Source organism: Heliangelus exortis, chromosome 1 (assembly GCF_036169615.1).
Source record: "Heliangelus exortis chromosome 1, bHelExo1.hap1, whole genome shotgun sequence".
NCBI lineage: Eukaryota > Metazoa > Chordata > Aves > Apodiformes > Trochilidae > Heliangelus > Heliangelus exortis.
Window position 1 is genome coordinate 182,129,157 of NC_092422.1, and position 19,341 is coordinate 182,148,497.

Genomic DNA, 19,341 nt, shown 5'->3' on the forward strand with positions numbered 1-19,341 from the left:
CCTTTGCCTACAAGCTTTGTCCTGAGAGTGCTTCATGTCCACAGTCACAGAGGCATGAAAAGCAAAGGCATGAGACAATCAAGCTATAAGGTTATGAAGTCCTGCATCAAGTCCAAGGGAGAAGTATTATTGCTGAACAAAGCCAAACTAAAAAACTTTGATTTCTATTTAATAAAACAAACCAAAATATTTTCTTTTGATTCAGGACCATCGGATTGAAAATATTTTCATCTTCACGCTCAGAAAAAAAGCATGCTCAGTATTTTAACCAAACTGAACTGAGATGAAAACAAAAACCAGAATTTCTTGCAGGCTGTAAATCCTGATTTTTCAGCCAGGTCTTCCTGAGTAAAAAGGCGTGAGTTTGTGAGGGATGAAGCAGCTCTGGCCTGAAAGGGGTCTGTTTTCTTTTGAACAGTTTTTCCAGGTGAACATATTGTTAATGGAGTTTCCTAGTGGCTCATCTGGGAGTTATTTAGAGAGTAGGAAAGGAGTGGGAATGTACAGATTGATTATTTCTTTGTATAGAAACTTGCAGTGGATCACAGCTTTGAGTGTAGGGTTACCCCCAGGACTTCCAGCTTCTCCCTTTTATTAGAACATTAGTTGGCACTCAATGACTTCTCTTAAATGGGAAAGTTCAGGCCAACTCAGCTGCTTTTAAGTATTTTGGCAGTTAAGACAACAGCCAGAGCTGATGATGTGAGCCAAATAGGAACTGCTAGTGTAGAGGAAGGAGAACTTAAGGAGTTGTCCCAGGTAAAAGCTAGGTTATTTTCTTTCCTTAGCTGACTTCGTTATTAAACAGATGTAGAACTGTATTTTTTAAGCAGCAGATTTAGCCTTCACTGCAAGAAACAAATCTGAAATTGTAACATACCACTTCTGCATTTCCAGTGTTTGCAGTAGTGTTTTCCTAGAGAGTCACTGTTTGCAAAATAGATTTATAATTTGGTAAATGTAACATAATGCTGACCTGTAAGCTTTTAGTTGTCATTTGAGGTACTAATTGAGATAAATTAAATTTGAATTTGTATTTTGGGGTTAAATGTCATCTCTGCACGGTACATAAATTTTAACCTTTCATTCATGTTTTATTTTGTTGCAATATTGTATTTGAAAGCATCGAAGTTCATTTTATGGGAAACTTTTTTTCCTCAGTTATTGCTGTTGACATCTTTGACAAGTCCAATTTCACGGGAGCTAGAATACCACGTTTTCATGAGATTAAAGAAGATTATCCTAAAGATCTGGAATCATCTGTTGTCTTCCCTGATACTTTGTTCAGACCTTCAGAGAGGAAAGGTAAAACCCTTCTGCTGCTGTTTTGGAGGGCAGTTTTGACTAGATCCCAAACAGCACGATTAATCCTTACAAAGTGGAGTGGTACTAGGGTGAGAGCAGGGCTACCATCTGCACGAGCAAACATTATTTAGGGATGGAGCAGCTGTGCATACCTCTGAGGCATTTTGCCTGCCGGCAGCACAGGAGCATGGGGGGCTGTGTAACTGGCTGTACCTGTCTGTCAGGTCCTGCTCCTGGACCATCAGCACGAGAGAAATGCTCTGCCTCAGTTCCCACCAGCATAGGATGGGACAGCTGCCTGGAGTCAGCAGCCCCACAGCCACCTTCCCCCCAGTCCCTGCAGAGATGGAGGGAGGTGGTGTGAGAGATGGAGAGTCCAGCTCTGGAAGCAGAGCTGTGTTATCAGAACTAGACAGCAAATAAAAAGTCTAGAGCTGCCAAGGGAGGTGGAGGATGATGGAGAATACTTGGGGAAGCACCTGCTTCCTAGTGTCTGTAAAAATTACCTCGGACAAGGAAAGATGGATATGGCAACCTGAAATGCAGTAACTATGCATGTACTATGGCTGAGTATCCTCCAAATGGGAAAACAGTAACACCTGTGATTGAGGAACACATTAATAAAACTGGTAGCACCTGTAAATATTAACACATTAATAATTAATAACCTAATACAACTTTAGAACTTCTTCCTCAGATACTGGGCATCTGCTTATATGATTTCCATCTTTCCTGTAAGAAAAAAGGGAATGTGAATTTTAAGATATACTGCCAAAATTGAAATCTCATTATATGACAGAATTAGCAGGGAGAAATCCCATGTGACCAGTTGATGTACTCATAACACAAGCTTTGCTATATATAAAAGTACATACAATTTAATAGCATACGTATTGTTTCTAGTGTTCTCCTTAAATCATGCACAGAGTAGTTATATACTTACAGATTTTGTAGCTTAGAAATGGCTAATTTTCTAGCTAGACTAAAGAGTTATTTATCAGTTGTGTACTATGAAATGAGCTAAAATATTATTAAAAACATCAAATATAATGTTAGTGTTACAAGCTTACAGTTACAATGACAGTAACATTTCTGTGTCTTTGCAAAGCAAAATTAACAGTTTAAATGATGTCTCTGAAGTTGTGTACGAAGTATGTAATATTTGTTTTAATTCCATAGCAGTGCCTACAATGAAGCCTTCAAATCAAAAACTATCCTCTAAAGTGATCAGTGATGCACTGAGCTCTCAGAGTGCTTTTGCAAAGAGAAGGAAACGACACCCAGACGACTCAACACATCACACTGTTGCCATGGTCATTATATACCGGTCCCTGGGACACCTCCTGCCTGAAAACTATGATCCTGACAGAAGGAGTTTGAGGTAAACTTCAAACCTGTTTCGGAATTGTGCAGGTCCCTTCTTCCCCTTGCTCTTAATGTGCAGAGAAGACACAGCTTCTTCCATACTGACCAAGTGTCATCTGTGCTGCAGTTGTCAGTGTCTCTTGTCCTCCTGTGGCACACTGGATGAATAACAATGTCAGTAGTGGCAGAAGCCTTTGGAAACACAGTTGTGTTTATGGTGCATCTACTTTGCTTTCTGAGTGGAAACACCTGGACATCTTTTATTGGCAGAATATACCCAATCAGTGTTTTGCATTTGCACATTTACATCACTGTGAAATTTTTCCCCTTTGCAGGTTGCCAAATCGCCCTATTATTAACACACCTGTAGTGAGCACAGCCATTCACAGCGATGGGGAGCTTCCTCCCAACCTGGTGGACAAGCCCATCATTGTGGAGTATGCCATGCTGGAAACAGAGGAGAGAACAAAGCCCGTCTGTGTCTTCTGGAATCACTCTATCATGTATGTCTGCTGCTTGGTTTAGGCATGTGCATGGCAATTGTCTTCAGGAGCAGAGAAGTTCTGCCTAAATCTGGAGGAAAACCCTTTTTTGTTCAGTTTATTGAACTGACAATAGATTTCTGGTGGAATAGAGCCATGCGATCATTTCCAGCCAACCTGAAAAAAAAGTAATAATCATCATAACTTCTCAAACAAAGAGTTAGCCCTGTGGTTCCTAACAAATACAGTGCCATCCTGTGTTTCTGCAGGGTTCACTTTCACCTAGCAATAATAAATCTCACCGTTTCCTTGTATTTGCTCATGCTTTTTGCTCATAAATGCATACCTGGACAGGCACAGTCTGACTCCTGTGCCTTAACATATGGCTCATCTTGGGCCCCTAAGTCAGGACCCTCATTGCCCCATACCCTGTTTTTATGAGGACATCTCCAGGAGATTATTCAGTTCTTATATGAGCTGAATCTTGTCTTCTTACACCTCAATGACTATGGAGAGAATACATGGCAAGCAAGCACCAACCTTTGGTGCTTTAGACAGGGCCAGTGCAAAAAATGACAAAACCAAGTCTACATGTTGGTAAAAAGGCAGACTGAGAGTTTGCAAATAAAATTACATCAGTAAAGATAATAAATTTTTGGTTCTCAGATTTTTGAAAGAAAAGTTAACCTAAAGTCAGTTGCACAGATAAGAAGCAACTTACCTTTCATTCCATCAGCTACTACAGTTTTACTTTCATTAAAACAAATGAAAAAATAGAGGGAGAGGAAATAGCTTCTTTGGGACCTTAGATCTCTTTTGCTTGTGAGGAACAATTCTAATATGTAAGCATGAACGTAAGGAGAAAGTATTTTACTCTCAGGGAGGTGTGAGGGAAAAGATGAAATACTCTGAAAACAGCTTGCTTAGGTCTTTTGTATTCAGTAAAATTAAAGATACAGACATTTTTCTTGAAAATGTGAAAAAAGCTAGGAACTGTATACACTCATAACTGTTTTGTTGGGTTTATGGTGTTGTGGAAATAGCACAGTCCTATTGGAGATATTTCAGAAGCGTGGATAAAACAAAAGAAAAAGTCTTGAGATGTAACTACATGCCCTGCATTCTATGATTTCACAATATTGTAACTATTACACACATAATGCATTTTTCAACCATAAAACTAGATATATAGTGAGACGATGATACTGTCTGCCCAGGAAAAGAGGAATAGCTGTTGCTTGTTTGCTAATAACCCAAAAACTCCTAACCTTCATTAACCCATGGAAAAATCCATAGAGAGGCAATATCCTGTGCTGAAAATAAAAGAGCAAGCTAAGGTAGGAAATGTTTGCTTCCTAGTCAAAAGCTTCAGGAGTTTATATTGTTGGAAGGACCAAAGAGGCAGCATAAATCTGATGTTTGCAATAATAAACTACTCCGTTTGCCTGCATGTAAAGTAATGTATTTGCTTCTGTGTACAGATGGTTCTGCCAGTTATGAGGGAATGGCAAGTCCTTTTTCATAAATTTTTAAACATTGTATGGGCTTGAATAACTCATTAACTCTAAAGTGATTCATCTATTAGCCATTTGCTGGCACCTGCAAGGGCATTGTTGTCTGTGTTACATCTTCCTACAGCCACAGTTGAAAGGAAGCTTTTAAACTACATGTAATGAAAGTGTTTATAAAAAGTGAGTACTTTTCAAGAGAAGGTGATATTAAAGTGTTTAACAAATATTTTATCATTGAATGAAAAAAATATCCGGTCATATCTAATTAAGAACTCTTTCAGGAAAAACGAGACTATTTTTGTTACTCATTAATTTGAGAAAAGAATAACTAATATTGATATAAAATAATTTCTGAAGTCACTGGAGTTAATCAAGGCTGCACAGGGAAGAACTTTTAAGGGAGCAGTCCTTGCTAGTGATAATACAGGAGATCTCCTAATATGAAATATTATTTGCTGGTTTTAACCTTTTCTTGTGTATTTTTCAGAAGAATGCTATAAGGAAATCACATTATTGCTCAAATATATTTCACATAAAAGCTCTACAAGCTCTACAGTGTCTAGATCTAGGGAAAGAGATACTATCTAAACTAGGCTTCTCTCTGAGTTTTAGTTATTTTTTTACATTTGTTGTGACCAGTTAGTTATGAGCAGTCACAAACCCAAATGCAAATATTTTTTTTAATATTTATTTTTTTTAACTCAAACCAGATTGTTACAAAATTACAAAGTTTGTCCAGCAAAGCCAGCTATTAAATCAGAAACTACTTCAACTGAAGGCTTTGTAAGATGATGATACTCTTTCAGGCAGGTGACAGCTATAAATATTTCTGTCTTGGTACTTACAGTCATTCCTCTCAGGCTGTGGAGTAAGACCAATAGCAGGAGGCAAGAGGAGATCAGAGGGCTGCTCTCATAAATGCTTTTTATTCCCCACAGGATTGGAGGGGCAGGTGCCTGGTCCTCCAGAGGATGTGAGCTGTTTTCCAGAAACCAGAGCCATATCGCTTGCCAGTGTAACCACATAACCAGCTTTGCTGTCCTGATGGACATTTCAAAACGAGAGGTTGGTAATGTCAGGCTCATGAGTTTTCAAGGCTTTGGTTTTCAAGGGCTTTGATTCAGAGCTTGTGCACAACTCAGGGCATTATCAGCAGATTGATCCCATGCTGCAGTATGTCAGGAGTGTGTTGCCCCTGCCTGACAGCACCCACTGCTAGGGCTGCTGAATGGAGCTTCTTGCCTGGTCTGTGCACCCTCTGGGTGCTGTCTGTGCACACTCAACATGTCGAATGACCTAAGAGATGGCATCATCCACTCCTGTTGGTCCTAAAGCAAACCTATGTGTTGGCTCAGTAATAATGAAAACATTGACATTCTGAGTAGTAGATTTGATTGGAGGAAAAGGAAGAAAAAATCTTACCAAAGGTCCTGTCTATCTCTCTTTCTACAGAATGGGGAGGTGCTTCCTCTGAAGATTGTCACTTACACAACTGTATCCATCTCGCTGGTGGCTTTGCTGATCACCTTCATCCTGCTGGTCCTGATCCGCACACTACGCTCCAACTTGCACAGTATCCACAAAAACCTGGTGGTAGCCCTTTTCTTCTCTGAGCTCGTCTTCCTTATTGGAATCAACCAGACTGAAAACCCAGTAAGAGTTATTCTGTCCTTATTGCTAAAGTTGTTAAGCTGTAAATCAGAGGTTCACATTGCAACTTTTACCTGCTCCCATCTGTTTCACTCTCTTTTTTTTCTTCTGCTTGGCATCAACAGTCATTTGAAAAGCATCAGCCTGGCAATATGTTCTTGTGTGGTTTATGTATCTAATAGCACTGCCAGGACATAGGCCTATATCTTATTTTCAGAGAATATATGATGGCAGCCTTGAAGGTCTGTCCCAGGAACTGAGCCTTGAATGCTGGTTTCTTCCCTCCTTCCCATGATTATATTTTCTGTCTTGCTTTATTTGTATGGTGGGAGGCTCTCCAGTTTCTCCTGCAGCAGGTACCTCACAAGCCCAAATGGCTCCTGGTGTTGACTGCTAGGCTATCAACAGGGTATTGCTGTGCACGTGCTGATATGCATGTTGCACTCCCACCATGGGCATTCTGGAGAAGTCACTTGCCAGGCATGGGACATCTCACTGCATCCAAGAATCAATAGGAAACCTGTCACTTTTTTTGTGCCTTCCAGACACAGTTATTGCTGGCTTCATCCCATCATGTCTGTTGCCAAAGCTCAGTGCAGGCACCTCCAGCATTGAGTCTGTCAAGAAATGCAAGCTATGAATGGACTAAACATGAGATATCAGCCAGACATGAAGTGTGTATATTCTGTACCTAGGACCTCAGTGCTATCCTAACTATGCAGCACTTTATGTAGTATTGCTGCTAATTCTTAGTAGCACCTGTCTCAAGTCATGGTTACTATGCAGATAGGTAGGAGACAAGAAGGCAAGGGTTTCAGGACTGCTAAGCTTCACAGTTACCTTTACCAGTCAGTAGACAGGTGGAAGAGGACATGCAATAAAAATTATGTCCTTAACAGGTATCTAAATAAAAATGTTAGTGTAGGTATTATCTGGATACTCTGAAGAAAATCTATACTCCAGAAGTCCTTTACTGTGCATGTTTCCATCTTAATTTTGGGAGGGAAGTACAACTTCAGATGAAAACACTCATCCAAAAAAATGAAGCATGTTGATTCCACATTGTCAAAGCAGCAGAAATGGGAAAAAAATGCCTACATTCAACGGATATCATCACCATTATAATACCATCATTGTGCCTAACCATGTAACCTCACTTACTATATAACTTAAGCCTAAACTGTCACCCTGGATTCTGATATTCATTTGATCTATAACATGCATTTTAAAAGAGATTAATCTCTAGACTTAGAGATTTGGGGCAATGGTAGAGTCCCTTGCCTCCAGTGGTGTAAGGTGTTGCAATATCTCATCCCAGTTAAACATGATGTCAGTTTTTTTCTTTAAACTTCCAGTAACTGGTTTCTGTCAGGACCTTTTCCTAGTAAATTTGAGAGACCTCTCATAAAAATTATCTTCTCAGGAAGCCTCTATTCAGTGGTACTTCTTTTAGAAAGCTAACTAAAATTAAGTTATTTAAGTTCTTCAATTTCTAAGGTTCAGGTTATTCTAATGCTTTTTGTCTTAGCTTTCTTCCCCTATTTTACCTTCTGGTAAATCCTCAATGCTAAACCAAACAAAGCTTTCCAGATGGTAGTGTTGCTTCCAGTCCCATATTCTGATACTCCCCTACACCAAGAACTCCAGCTATCTGGTGTAAAGGTGAGGTCCTCTGCAGTGACCTTCCCTCTGGGAAAGGGTCTCGCATCGTGTGTGCCCCATGTTGTCTTTGTTTCATTATCTATGAGTTTGCATGTTAAAGTAACTGCCCAAATGAACTCAACTTGCCAATTGATGCACAGCACTCCAGGAACTTGACCTTTCCCATGCTTTCCTGAGCACACCAGTAATTTTTCAATGCATTCCACTAGTGGGGAGTTTATACTCCTTCTGTTGCCCAACATGAATACTGAGGAGCAGGGAGCTAAGCCCACATCCCTGCAGGATCTCACAAAACATTAAGCCATTAATGCTCCTCATTTCCATGTTCCTTTCATAGTATCATGAGGCACTAAGAAAAGGTTTATTGGAGTAGTAAAACAGATTATTACAGCAATACCACAAATACTCATGGTTGTAGTTGGTGAGATTGTTCTCTTGCTCCCTCTCATTTTCAGGCTTTGGTACTTAGAGTATGATCATGTGGCTCTACTGTGACCAGGACTCAGTAAAACACACCAACCATTTAACCCACTTATAAAGATCTTTAAGTTGCAGAATATACTTCATAAGGTAGAAGGCTGCTCCTTCCAGCCTACCTAGTCAGTTTAAGAAGTTAAGAGGGCTGTAAGCCATGTCTGCTAGAGACAATTATTCATCTGTCTGTATGGAATGAGAGTTGTCTAACGAGTCATGCACTGATGAACATAAAGAGGGAAAGAATGCTGGAGCACAAATAATGCTGTGCTGCTTGGCACCCAGCCTGGCTTTTATGGGTTTCTGTAAATTAACAGTCACATTTCTGGGTGAGGTTTTAATCTTTCCCAGACTATTGATAGAAAGTGATTTATTTTCTTTCTTTTTTCTTACCTGGAAAAGGTAATGTTCAGGGCAGCACTCTACTCCCCTGCTTATGTTGGGGGAAGAAAGGTCTTTTATTCAGTGAGCTGCATTTTTAGTAACACTTGGTGTTATAATAAAGCTGATGCAGTAAGTGAATCCAGAATGCTGGCAGTCTTTGTACTGTTTCTTCACTAGGCAAAGTTATACAGGGAAACTTGCATTTCTGGGCATTGTACCATGAAAAAATACTAAAAAGTCATGCCAGAATCTGCAAGCAGGGTTAAGTGCTTCTGCACAGGAACAAAAAGGTCGAAAACACAATGTAAAATATTTTGAAACAAAAATTCAATGGTTGCACCAAAGTGCTTGTAACTCAAGCTTATCAACAGATCCTTGGCAGAATCCTTTGCTTTGCTCCTTAAAGGAGAAGGTTGATTGGGAGATTTCAGTCTAGGTGTCAGATGCTTGTGGTCATTTCTGTTTTCACCCATCAAACCATTAAACTGAGAGGGAAAGCCAGCTAGCAGATATTACAGAAATTAAAATCTATGAAGATTAGAGGATTCAAGGTGGATATTTAGTCACAAAGATGACTTCAGCTATCAGTTTCCCCACTGTAGCTGTTTCTCCTAGTCACATTAAGGACTCTATCTCTTCAGTTTCAGCAGATTCTTCGTTTTTGCTGCTCTCACCCTGGCTGAGCTGTGTGGTCCACCCTGTACTGCTGACATACGATAAAAAACAAATCCAGACCTGGGACTGAAAGACCCATTTGTTCTTGTTTCTAGCCAAAGACGTGTACTACCTGGCCAGCACTAGCCTGCTTTCTGCTTGTCCATATGACTTCTGTGCTTGACTGCAAGTAGCACAGCCTCAAGAGGAGACTGGGGCACAGCTGAGCATTTCTAGATCCAGAATATACTACAGCCTGGTGGTTAGGGCTGTTTTCTGCAGTGACCAAAACCATGTTGTGTTGATAGGTTAAAGCTGAAACAAACTCAGAATAAGCCACATAATTGGAAGAAAAAAAAAAAATTTTTCACAATAAGAACAGCTTTTCTGAAACTCTGAAAAACTTAATTAATAGCAGTTTATTTGTTCTGCCGAAACCTTTTTATTATAGCTGCCTTTAGCTGCACAGCGAGCTGGTGACTCACCAGATGTGATTCAGAAGAGCAACTCTAATTTCCTTACTTTTTCCCTTCTGCAGTTTGTGTGTACTGTGATTGCAATCCTCCTGCATTATTTCTATATGAGCACCTTTGCATGGATGTTCGTGGAGCAGCTCCACATCTACCGTATGCTGACTGAAGTGAGGAACATCAACTTCGGGCACATGCGGTTTTACTACGTCGTTGGCTGGGGCATTCCTGCCATCATAACAGGTACCCTCAACCATACCAAAACAGATTCATTTCCCTTCCTTGTCTTCTCCACTGGCCAGGTTCAGGAAAGTGACTCCATCTGAGACAGCTCGGGGTACACTAAACTACTGCTGTCACTTCCATGTTTTCCTGAACAAGGGCAGTACCAAGTCATGTCTAGCAGAAGTCAGCCTGAATTTGGCTTATCTGTGGACAAATGGCTGTTGCCCTAGCTGAAGAGGTCCTGAGGGTTTTGCAATAGCATAAACAGATTGCACCTAGATTAAAATAGTACTTGATAATATTGCTTGGGAATAATGTATTTTTATTTTGAAAATTTTTTCTTCAGATTTCCTTCCTTGTACTCAGGGTGTATCTCAGGGTATGGACACAGTCTCTCAAGGAGGCAGCTTCAGTAGCTTCGTCAGCAAAGCTGCCCACAGGGCATGACTGCCTTTCACTAGACATTCCCATTACCTACCTTCAAGCTGCAGTAAATGCTCCTTGAAGGGGATTTCAGCAGTTCTGTTTCATAAAAAATGATCTGGGAATACTCAAGCAGCTTTTTACTTCATCTCAGATACAAAAGCAATAACTTCCAGTTGAGGTAAAGTAATGAAAAACTGAAGGTAGTAATCTTTTAAACTGTTCCAGGGTGATCCACAGGAGCACATTCATCTCCACCCTCACCATGCCTATTTTTGCCATTAAACATTTCCAGTGCTACCCTAAACACATGGTGCTGTGTTAATTCAGGCAGACAGCTCCTCGGGAAGTGTGCTTCACAGAACAGTTGGAGTGGGTTTTTTTGGTTCAGCTATTTCAGCATCTATCTGTTGCCATATGGGACATCAGATCATAGGCAGTTTACTTCTATGCAATGACTTTTATTTTTACAGATCCCAACACACCGTCAGCAGTGGCAGAGGTTTAGATGTGTCTCAGATGAAACAAATAGCTCTCACTCATATGCAGTTGGAAAAACACTGTAGAGCAAGTTAGAATTTTTGAAATTTATGGGGTTTTTTTCTATGTGACTTAACAAAGTGCAATATAGACATATAATGTAGGTTAAGCACAGGTTAGCTTTCATTCTGGAGAGCTGGCAAGTTTTTTCCGTATCACCTTGTGCATAAATAATTTCTGCATCTATCAGTTTATCCAGAACAGAGTGGAAGGTACAGTTCAGAAGGCTGTGCCTCTCTAGACATAACTCTTGACATTTTGCATAGAAATTGTCCTTGAACTTCTAAAACATTTCAGTGTAACTTCCATCACTACATACAAGACTACTGAAATATATTTAGGAATGTTTAAGTGCCATCAGATAGTTGGCAACAGCATTTCTGTGAGAAAACAGCATTCCTGTATTATTAAATAACAGGAAACAATTTGCATTGCAGAAGACGTAACTTGTTAAAAAAATGTTGTCAGAAGGTTTTCCTGTTCCATGTTTAGTTTCTCTACTGAATTTTAAATTGATTCAGACCTTCTCAACAGCTTCTTTTATAAATTTTAAATGTTAACATCTAAACAGTAAAAAGATGCTGACTTCCTAACATGATCTTAACTGCAGTCCCTCTTAAATTGCTTTACGAGAGAAGGATTATGTGTTTCTTAACAGTGGATAAGTCTAGATACGGGAAGAGATTTTTAGTCATGGGCATCCAAGGAACTTTTTTGTTTTGTTTAAAAGATAAATATCTAGCCCATTTCATCTTTATCATAGCTATCCTGAATAAAAATAAAATTAATCTACAGTAGCAGTGACTTTACTCTCTTTTATTTATTTTTTGTTTTCTATTCTCTAAGCTCAGACTAGCGTTCATTTCAAACTGGTACATAGTGGTCCTAAGGGATCTGTGGTGGAACCAGGCTTCTTGCAGAAGGGAACCTCTACCTTTAGAGGTGGGGAAACAGCAAAATGTATACACAAGGACCACTCCATTGGGGAAGAACCACATTTAATCACACCATAGAAAAGCAAATTGCTGTGAATAAAAGGAGATGGAAGTTGGGAGAAGCCTTACAGGTATCAAGAGAGTGCAGATCTGAAACATGTCTACATGGGTAACAATAGTGGAATATTTTAAATTTGCTTTAAGCGTTCTCATTTTAAAATGTAGTTTGATCCATATAGAAGAGAGGGATTTTATGACTTCCTTGCCTCAGGAGAAAAGAACTGGATTTGGCACCCAGCAAGACCCCTCCAGTTCTGCATGTCTTTGTGGCAACACACTAACCAGTTGGCATACGTGTGCCTTTGCCATGGAGACTGCAGTGTTCATGTTAAAACAGGTTCTTACATAGCCCTAAAACCAGTATCCCCCAGAAAATTACACTTTCCAAATCTGCTATTTGCTGTGAATACTGAGCAAGGTGATGAGTCAGGAGGGAGTGAGGCTGACACAGTCATAGAAATAGAATGGTTTGGGTTGCAACCTTAAGATCATGTAGTTCCAACCCCCCCTGCATGGGCAGGAACAGCTCCCACTAGAAAAGGTTGCTCAAAGCCCCATCCAACTGGGCCTTGCACACTTCCAGAAACAGGGAGGGGGCATCCTCAGCTTCTCTGGGCAGCCTGTTCCAATGTCTCACCACCCTCACAAGAAAGAATTTCTTCCTAATGTCTAGCCTAGATCTCCCCTCTTTCAGTCTAGAACCATTCCTTCCATGCCCTCGTAAAAAGTCTCTCTCCAGCTTTCCTGCAGGCCCCCTTCAGGTACTGGAAGTCTAATATAATGTCTTGCTGGAGCCTTCTCCAGGTTGAAAGGCCCCAATTCTCTCAGCTTGTCTTCATAGGAGAGGTGTTCCAGCCCTCTGATGATCTTTCTGGTCCTCCTCTGGACTTGCTCCCACATCTCTGTGTCCTTCTTATGTTGAGCCCCTGAGCTGCACACCGTACTCCAGCTGGAGTCTTACTAAAGCAGAGTAGAAGGGGACATTGCCTCTCTTGACCTGCTGGTTGGAGTTGCCAGCCACATGTGGGCAGCTGCTGAGCCCACTGGAGCTCAGAAGGTTCAGACCACATCCCTCCAGCAGGACCTCCCAGCAGCATGCTCTTGACATTCTCCCAGGACAGGTGATCCCCTCAGGATCAGCCCCATTTTCTGCCAGCACTCGTGAGCTGGCATGCAGCCCACATGCTGAATCTTCTCAGGATGACCTGGCTGCAGCATCCAAACCAGGACAAGCATTTAATTGATTTGCCAAAATGATTCTCTGTATTATATTGCATTGGCTTAATTCTGCCTTTGTTTAAAGTATTGTTTCACATGTTGTTGACTAGGTTAAAATTTGAACCACATATCTGAAAACTGCATTTCACTCCATTTTTTTAATGGAGATCTTTAGGATAGGATTTTGGGGGTGCAAAAATGTTGTTGTCTGACAGTTACTTTTAGAGCCAGATGTTTGGTCAAAATGTAGTTTAAGTTCCACTAATGGGGAAATAAAGTCCTGAGAAACAGGCTATGTCTGTAGAACTACATCTTTATAGAATACTTTATGGTCCCTTAATCATTTATGGCTAATTCTTTCTGGATGGCAACTGCTGAAGGGGGTGGTGGGAGGGCCAATGGGAGCAGGGAGAGAGACCAGTCCTATCTCATTCCACACTTCAGAGAAAACAGATCCAATATCCACTGCTTTGCCAAGCAGCCAGTTTAATTTTCATAGACCATAGTCCTTTACCAGATGTGAGTACTGGCTGTGGGCCAGCTGTAAGCAGTGAGAGTGAAATGCAGCTACCTCTCCCTTTTTCAGTGTCTTTTCACCAAAGCACATGGGCTTCAATTTTATTTTTTTTTTTACAAAGGCTTTCCTTAAAGGACATAAATTCTCCTTGCAGAGAACAGCACTGCTGCCTGCTTGAGTCAGGACATATGCTCAACGCAATAGGTGCCCCGGTGCCCAGACAAATGCTGCAGCCATTTACCATATGCCATTGGCCATAGGCCTTGTAGGGATCAGTTTCTGGGTCTTGAAGACAGAGGATTTCTGCAGTATTTTGCAGGTCAAAGGCAGCAGTCCCAGTCAGTCACCATGTGGGCCAGGTGTAGGTCACCAAATCAAATGGCAGTGTAAATCAGCAGGTGGAGGCTGGACTTAGAGACTCCCTTGAAATTGTCCAGGCTTTGAAAAATAAAAGAATAAAAGGTGTGTTCTTAACTCTTTTGCCTTGGGGGCATTAGCAAACTCCATTTCACACAGCTCTGAAAGCAAGATGAGGTACCTAAGAAGGCAGCTCAAAATGAATCCCATCTGAGCTCAAGTGGTTAACTCCCATGAGTTCTCAGGTTCTTTTGTCTCTGTTGTTATTTTAGTGACAGCAAGCTCACAGCAGTTAAGAATGCACTTTTTTCATAGTATAGACATCTCCTCAGTTATGATTCATGTCATTCTGCTGCATAGGCTTATTGAAATTCCTCAACATGTCACTCACCCTCAAGGCTTCATCACACTGTGTGAGTATGACTATAAAACTGTGCTGAAACAGAATTAATTTGAGACTTGAATTTATTGTCATTTTTATGCAGCTGAACTTTGTTCTGGTATGCAAAACTTGTAGTATCATTTGATATGGAATAACTAGTGGTTTGGGGTTTTTTGTTTGTTTGTTGGGGTTTTTTTTAATAAAAGTTTTATTTCAATATTTCCCTTGATTTTGTCTGTCCAGACTGTCCTGTTGAACACATTTTACCATTATCATTTTGGTTTTCAAACACTGATTTTAAAATGCTCCTGGTTATATCAAAGATCTCAGCAGCACCTTTCTGATGTACTTTCTCCCCATTTTGTGACCCAGGGCTTGCAGTTGGTCTGGATCCACAAGGCTATGGCAACCCTGATTTCTGCTGGCTCTCTGTTCATGACACCCTTATCTGGAGTTTCGCTGGGCCCATCATAATTGTTGTAGTTGTAAGTATGGTGGACCTGGCATCCTGAACTGTCTCTTCCTTACTGCTGCCTTTTCTTTTGTTCTGCCAACCAATAGCCATAATATGAAGTGTATGTATTCTTTACATCTGAAGCTGATGTACTTGACTTGCTTCTTTTGCTTAAACAGATGAGACATGAGCTAAGCTCCTAGAAATCAGAGGGCTGCTTACCAGCATGAAGATTCCTTGTGAAGCAATGGCTGTGTGGCCAGAAACCTATTGATTTTTTTCCCATTTGCTTTGTTCTATGTTTGAAAGGTCGGTTGACGAGCTTCAAAACAAATCAACAAAATTAGCTGTAACAGGTCTCTTTATCCAGAGGTCCCAAATGAATACAAAATAATTCCAATTTCAGGAATTTAAAAGAATTGGCTGGTGTTTAATTTCTCCCTTAAAACATGGCCTCAGTAGCAGAGCACCAGAAAGTACATATCCATGTTGTGACTGTATTTTGAATACAGTCCTCATCATCCTGCTCTCTTCATCTCAAAAAAGTATGAAGTAGACCTGGAAGTAGACTGGGGTCATGAGTCATCAGAGACATGGGACAGCCCCTGCTGGAGGAGCACCTAACTGGACTAGAAGCCTTCAGCCTAGGGAAGAGAAACCTGCAAAGAAGGGGATAAGAAGGACCTTTTAATAGCATGGTGGCCTGGAGAATATGATGGTGGAGTCAATCATTCAGTCTCTTTTCCAACACAATTAGTAGTAGGAAGCAGAGGATTAAGAATAAACAGGACAAGCTGTCACTCCTCAAGGAGGTAAGTTAGAAGCTCAAAGAGAAAAGACAGTGGCAGTGGTGAAGCTCTGCATGGTTTCAGAAAGCAAGTGGACAAATTGCCAGCATCAATATTCATAATGAAACAAGTACAAACACACCACCTCACCTAGTTCATCCCAGCTGTGGAAATCAGTGGAAGCTGGAGGAGGAATATTGAGAGGAGTTATTGCTGTATACTTGCTCTGCTACCATGTTCTGCTTTGGCCCAGCTGTCACAAGGTGCCAGACTGAGTGGACTCTGGTCTGGACAAGGACAGCCATTCTTCAGTTCTTATGTTTCACTCAAACCTCTTTACTTAGAGGTCATCATACTGCATTTATTCAGATCAAGTCCCAGGATGTTCTTGACTGTGTTGGCTTGAAACCAGAAGAATCTTGGAACTTTGAGATGTGTAAATTGAAGGAAAATATTCTTGGCACCACCAAGTGTTTTAGGATAAAAATTGCATTGCCATTGAAAACTGAGCCTTAGCGACTTTATAGAAGAAATCCATGCTGTTATTTCAATTTCTTTTTCAGATAAACACTGTCATCTTTATACTGGCAATGAAAGCATCATGCAGACGAAAGCAACGTTCATTTGAAAAAAATGGAGTCATGTAAGTTTGGGTTCAAAAACCTGTAAAAAAAGTTCTGGCCAGGAATAATAAAGGGATGGAATTGCCTAAAAGCAACTGTTAGGGTGGGAAATAAATAAGTTATTGGGAGGAGACCAGCACCTACTCCTCAGGTTCCCTTGGAGGCTCTGCAAAACCTCCACCCTAATGGTCTGTGCCACCACCAAGTGTAGACAGGAGAAGGGAGAGGGAAAGGCCTGGTCTCTGCAGGAGAGGAATTTACAGTCCTTCCAAATATTTCATTATTCTCCACTACACAGTCACTTCACCTCCACCAGTGGCATGCCCTGGTAGACATAGTTCTGGGTCTCTGCATGCTCACCCCTGGCTCAGAAACATCTCCTCTCACAAGTGCCTGGGTAACCAGCCATGTCATGGCAGAGATCCACTGAGGTTCCTGTGCTGAGGGACAGCCTCCCCCATCCCACTCACCATGAGATGAGCAGAAAGTCTCACAAGCTGCAACCTGCCACCTTCCTGAGTTGCTGTGGCAGCCTGTTCCCATTCATGTCTGTTTTGCCCAAAGCTTAAAATTTACCTGTGACCTGAAATGTGATTAGCTTGTGGCAACACAGCCACTTTTTTTTTTTTTTTTTTTTTTTTTTTTTTTCAGAAATAGGTATCTGAGTTTTCAAAAGGCTGCTTCTAGCTTTTTATTCATCCTTGGCTGTTGGGCAATTTTTTTAGATCTCCCTAAGCAAATGGAGTATAATTTCTACTTAATGGCAGCTATTTTACTCATAATACAAAACATCTAGGGAAATAATATTTTTAAGCGAACAAATACTTCCCTGAGTACCCTCAACCCAAAACCTTGGGCTGTGGTGGCTGAGAAGGAATGTGAGAGAGAACTCAGCAAACAGAAGTGAGATGGATGTGGCCCCTTACCACCCAGATCCTTTTCTCAGAGTCAACAAGGCTGAACAGCATGGGCTTGGCAAACATCCTGGTTTGTTTGAAGAAAACCTTGCAAATGAACTTGAAAAGAAAACACCTTTTTTTTTTATTTTACCTTTTTTTTAAAACTTTTGGATATGATAAATTACTGAGTAGTCCTATTGAGAGAATCAGGAACAGATGAACACCACCCTGTTTTTCCTCAAGGTCCTTTCTGGTAGGCAAATCCCTGGGCACATGGCACAGCCCGTGCAGGGACATTGGGCTGTTCTCTTGATTCCTTCACCCTCTAAGTCCCCTCTGTGTTTGCTTTACAGCTCTGTGCTGCGAACGGCGTTCCTGCTCTTGCTGCTCATCAGTGCCACGTGGCTGCTGGGGCTGATGGCAGTGAACAGTGATGTCATGACCTTTCACTATCTCTTTGCCATTTTCAGCTGCCTGCAGGTAAGTTGGATGGTGTCTTGTTGGTGTCAGACCTTGGTGAGCACACTGCTGAACCCAGACCTCCAAAAACGTGCTCAGCATGAGCTGACTGAAGAAGAGAGGATGTCAAGTACAATTTTTGCACTCTTTTCTCAAAGAGAGAGTCCTTTTCACCAAAACTGTTGCTTTGAGTAATTGCATCTCTCACCTTTAGTCATTCTAAATACAAGTGCTCTACTACTGTACCTGTGACAGATAAATAGCAGACAGCAATTGCACCTCTTTCTTTCTAGAGACAAAAAATTTTGTTACTGCCTTCTGTCTGCTCATTGGTAATAGCTGTTCTCTTACTACAGCAAATAAGAAACTGTTTTGTTTCACTCAGACTGGATGGCTCGAAGTTAGAGGCTTTCACATTAAAGAAATGAGCTAAATAATGATTTTCAAATAAAACTTGTTGCCTTAGGATTTTACAGGGTTGCCTGTCCTGGTGTACACACTTGTTGGTTAGAGATGCAGAACATAGTTATTTGTTGGAGACCTGGCACAGAAGTAGTCATGAAACTTCTGGTTGGTTCACAACCAAGGATGTTGGTTACCATCATGGCAAGTACCTGCAGCATTAAAACAGGTCCTGCTGGCAGGCCATGCTAGTCAGCTGCAGCACAACAGCCACAAATTGCAACCAAATATAAAAAGAAGCCTGATGGGTATCCTCTGGAGATAACTCTCCATGCCCTGGAAGCACACCACATAGGTCAGCCTGGAGCAAGGTTACTTTGCCTCTGCAGCTGGTGTGTTCTGAAATAAATACACCTACTCAGGCTGTAAAAGCAGACTTCCGTAAGCTTAAAATAAAATTAAATTAAACCTGACGAGAGGGAGGAAATTCAGCAGCTGGATTCTCCAAATTTGCTCAGAGAGTCACAGTGGTATGTGGTGTTTCTTGCCATTGCCTTCTTTGAACTCATATTTTTAAAGATATGCTTATGTGAATTTTCTTAATGAATAATCTCAAAGTGCTAATGTCAGCTAGAATTGCATTTGATTAATGTTTAGAAAGTGAGCTTGGAGTTTAAAGTTTCTCATAGTCAATTGCTTGGGCTGAAATCATGAAATGCAGGCATCTTCTGATGTTGGTACAGCTGCAACTTAATGAGTGATTGGCTTCTATATACTGTATCTCCAACCAAAATTGATAACAATTTGGCAGCTGCATGAATTCCCTCAGAGCAAATATATCTGAAGGCTCACATGTGTGTGCCCCCTGCTCCCAGCAAAACCTGTTAACATCTTCCTGGCAGCCAACAACTGCCCAGCTCTGAGGATTTCAGTAATTTTCCCTCCAGGAGGTGTTGCTGAACCAAGGAACATAGGGGACAAATTTTGGGATTTCTCTGCCCCCAATATATCTCTACATTCTAAAGGGCCTTCTAAAGTTCTCTAAGCAACAGAACAGGACACCTCTCACAAAAATTCCCCATTTCCAGAGCTTTTCACTAAT

General features: G+C 41.0%; 1 protein-coding gene across 6 annotated transcripts in view; it reads left to right on the top strand.

The window, feature by feature from the left end:
• CELSR1 (cadherin EGF LAG seven-pass G-type receptor 1) overlaps positions 1–19,341 on the top strand; it is a 163,460-nt gene that overhangs the window by 135,580 nt on the left and 8,539 nt on the right. For 4 of the 6 annotated variants that reach the window (XM_071733850.1, XM_071733852.1, XM_071733854.1 and 1 more), the window contains exons 20-28: positions 1,162–1,305; positions 2,485–2,686; positions 3,006–3,173; positions 5,602–5,728; positions 6,116–6,316; positions 10,026–10,200; positions 14,987–15,099; positions 16,420–16,499; positions 17,732–17,858. In XM_071733850.1, coding sequence (XP_071589951.1) covers positions 1,162–1,305; positions 2,485–2,686; positions 3,006–3,173; positions 5,602–5,728; positions 6,116–6,316; positions 10,026–10,200; positions 14,987–15,099; positions 16,420–16,499; positions 17,732–17,858 — 1,337 coding nt within the window. The remainder of the gene's footprint in view (positions 1–1,161; positions 1,306–2,484; positions 2,687–3,005; positions 3,174–5,601; positions 5,729–6,115; positions 6,317–10,025; positions 10,201–14,986; positions 15,100–16,419; positions 16,500–17,731; positions 17,859–19,341) is intronic. The other 2 variants (XM_071733851.1, XM_071733855.1) reach the window with 1 other exon arrangement.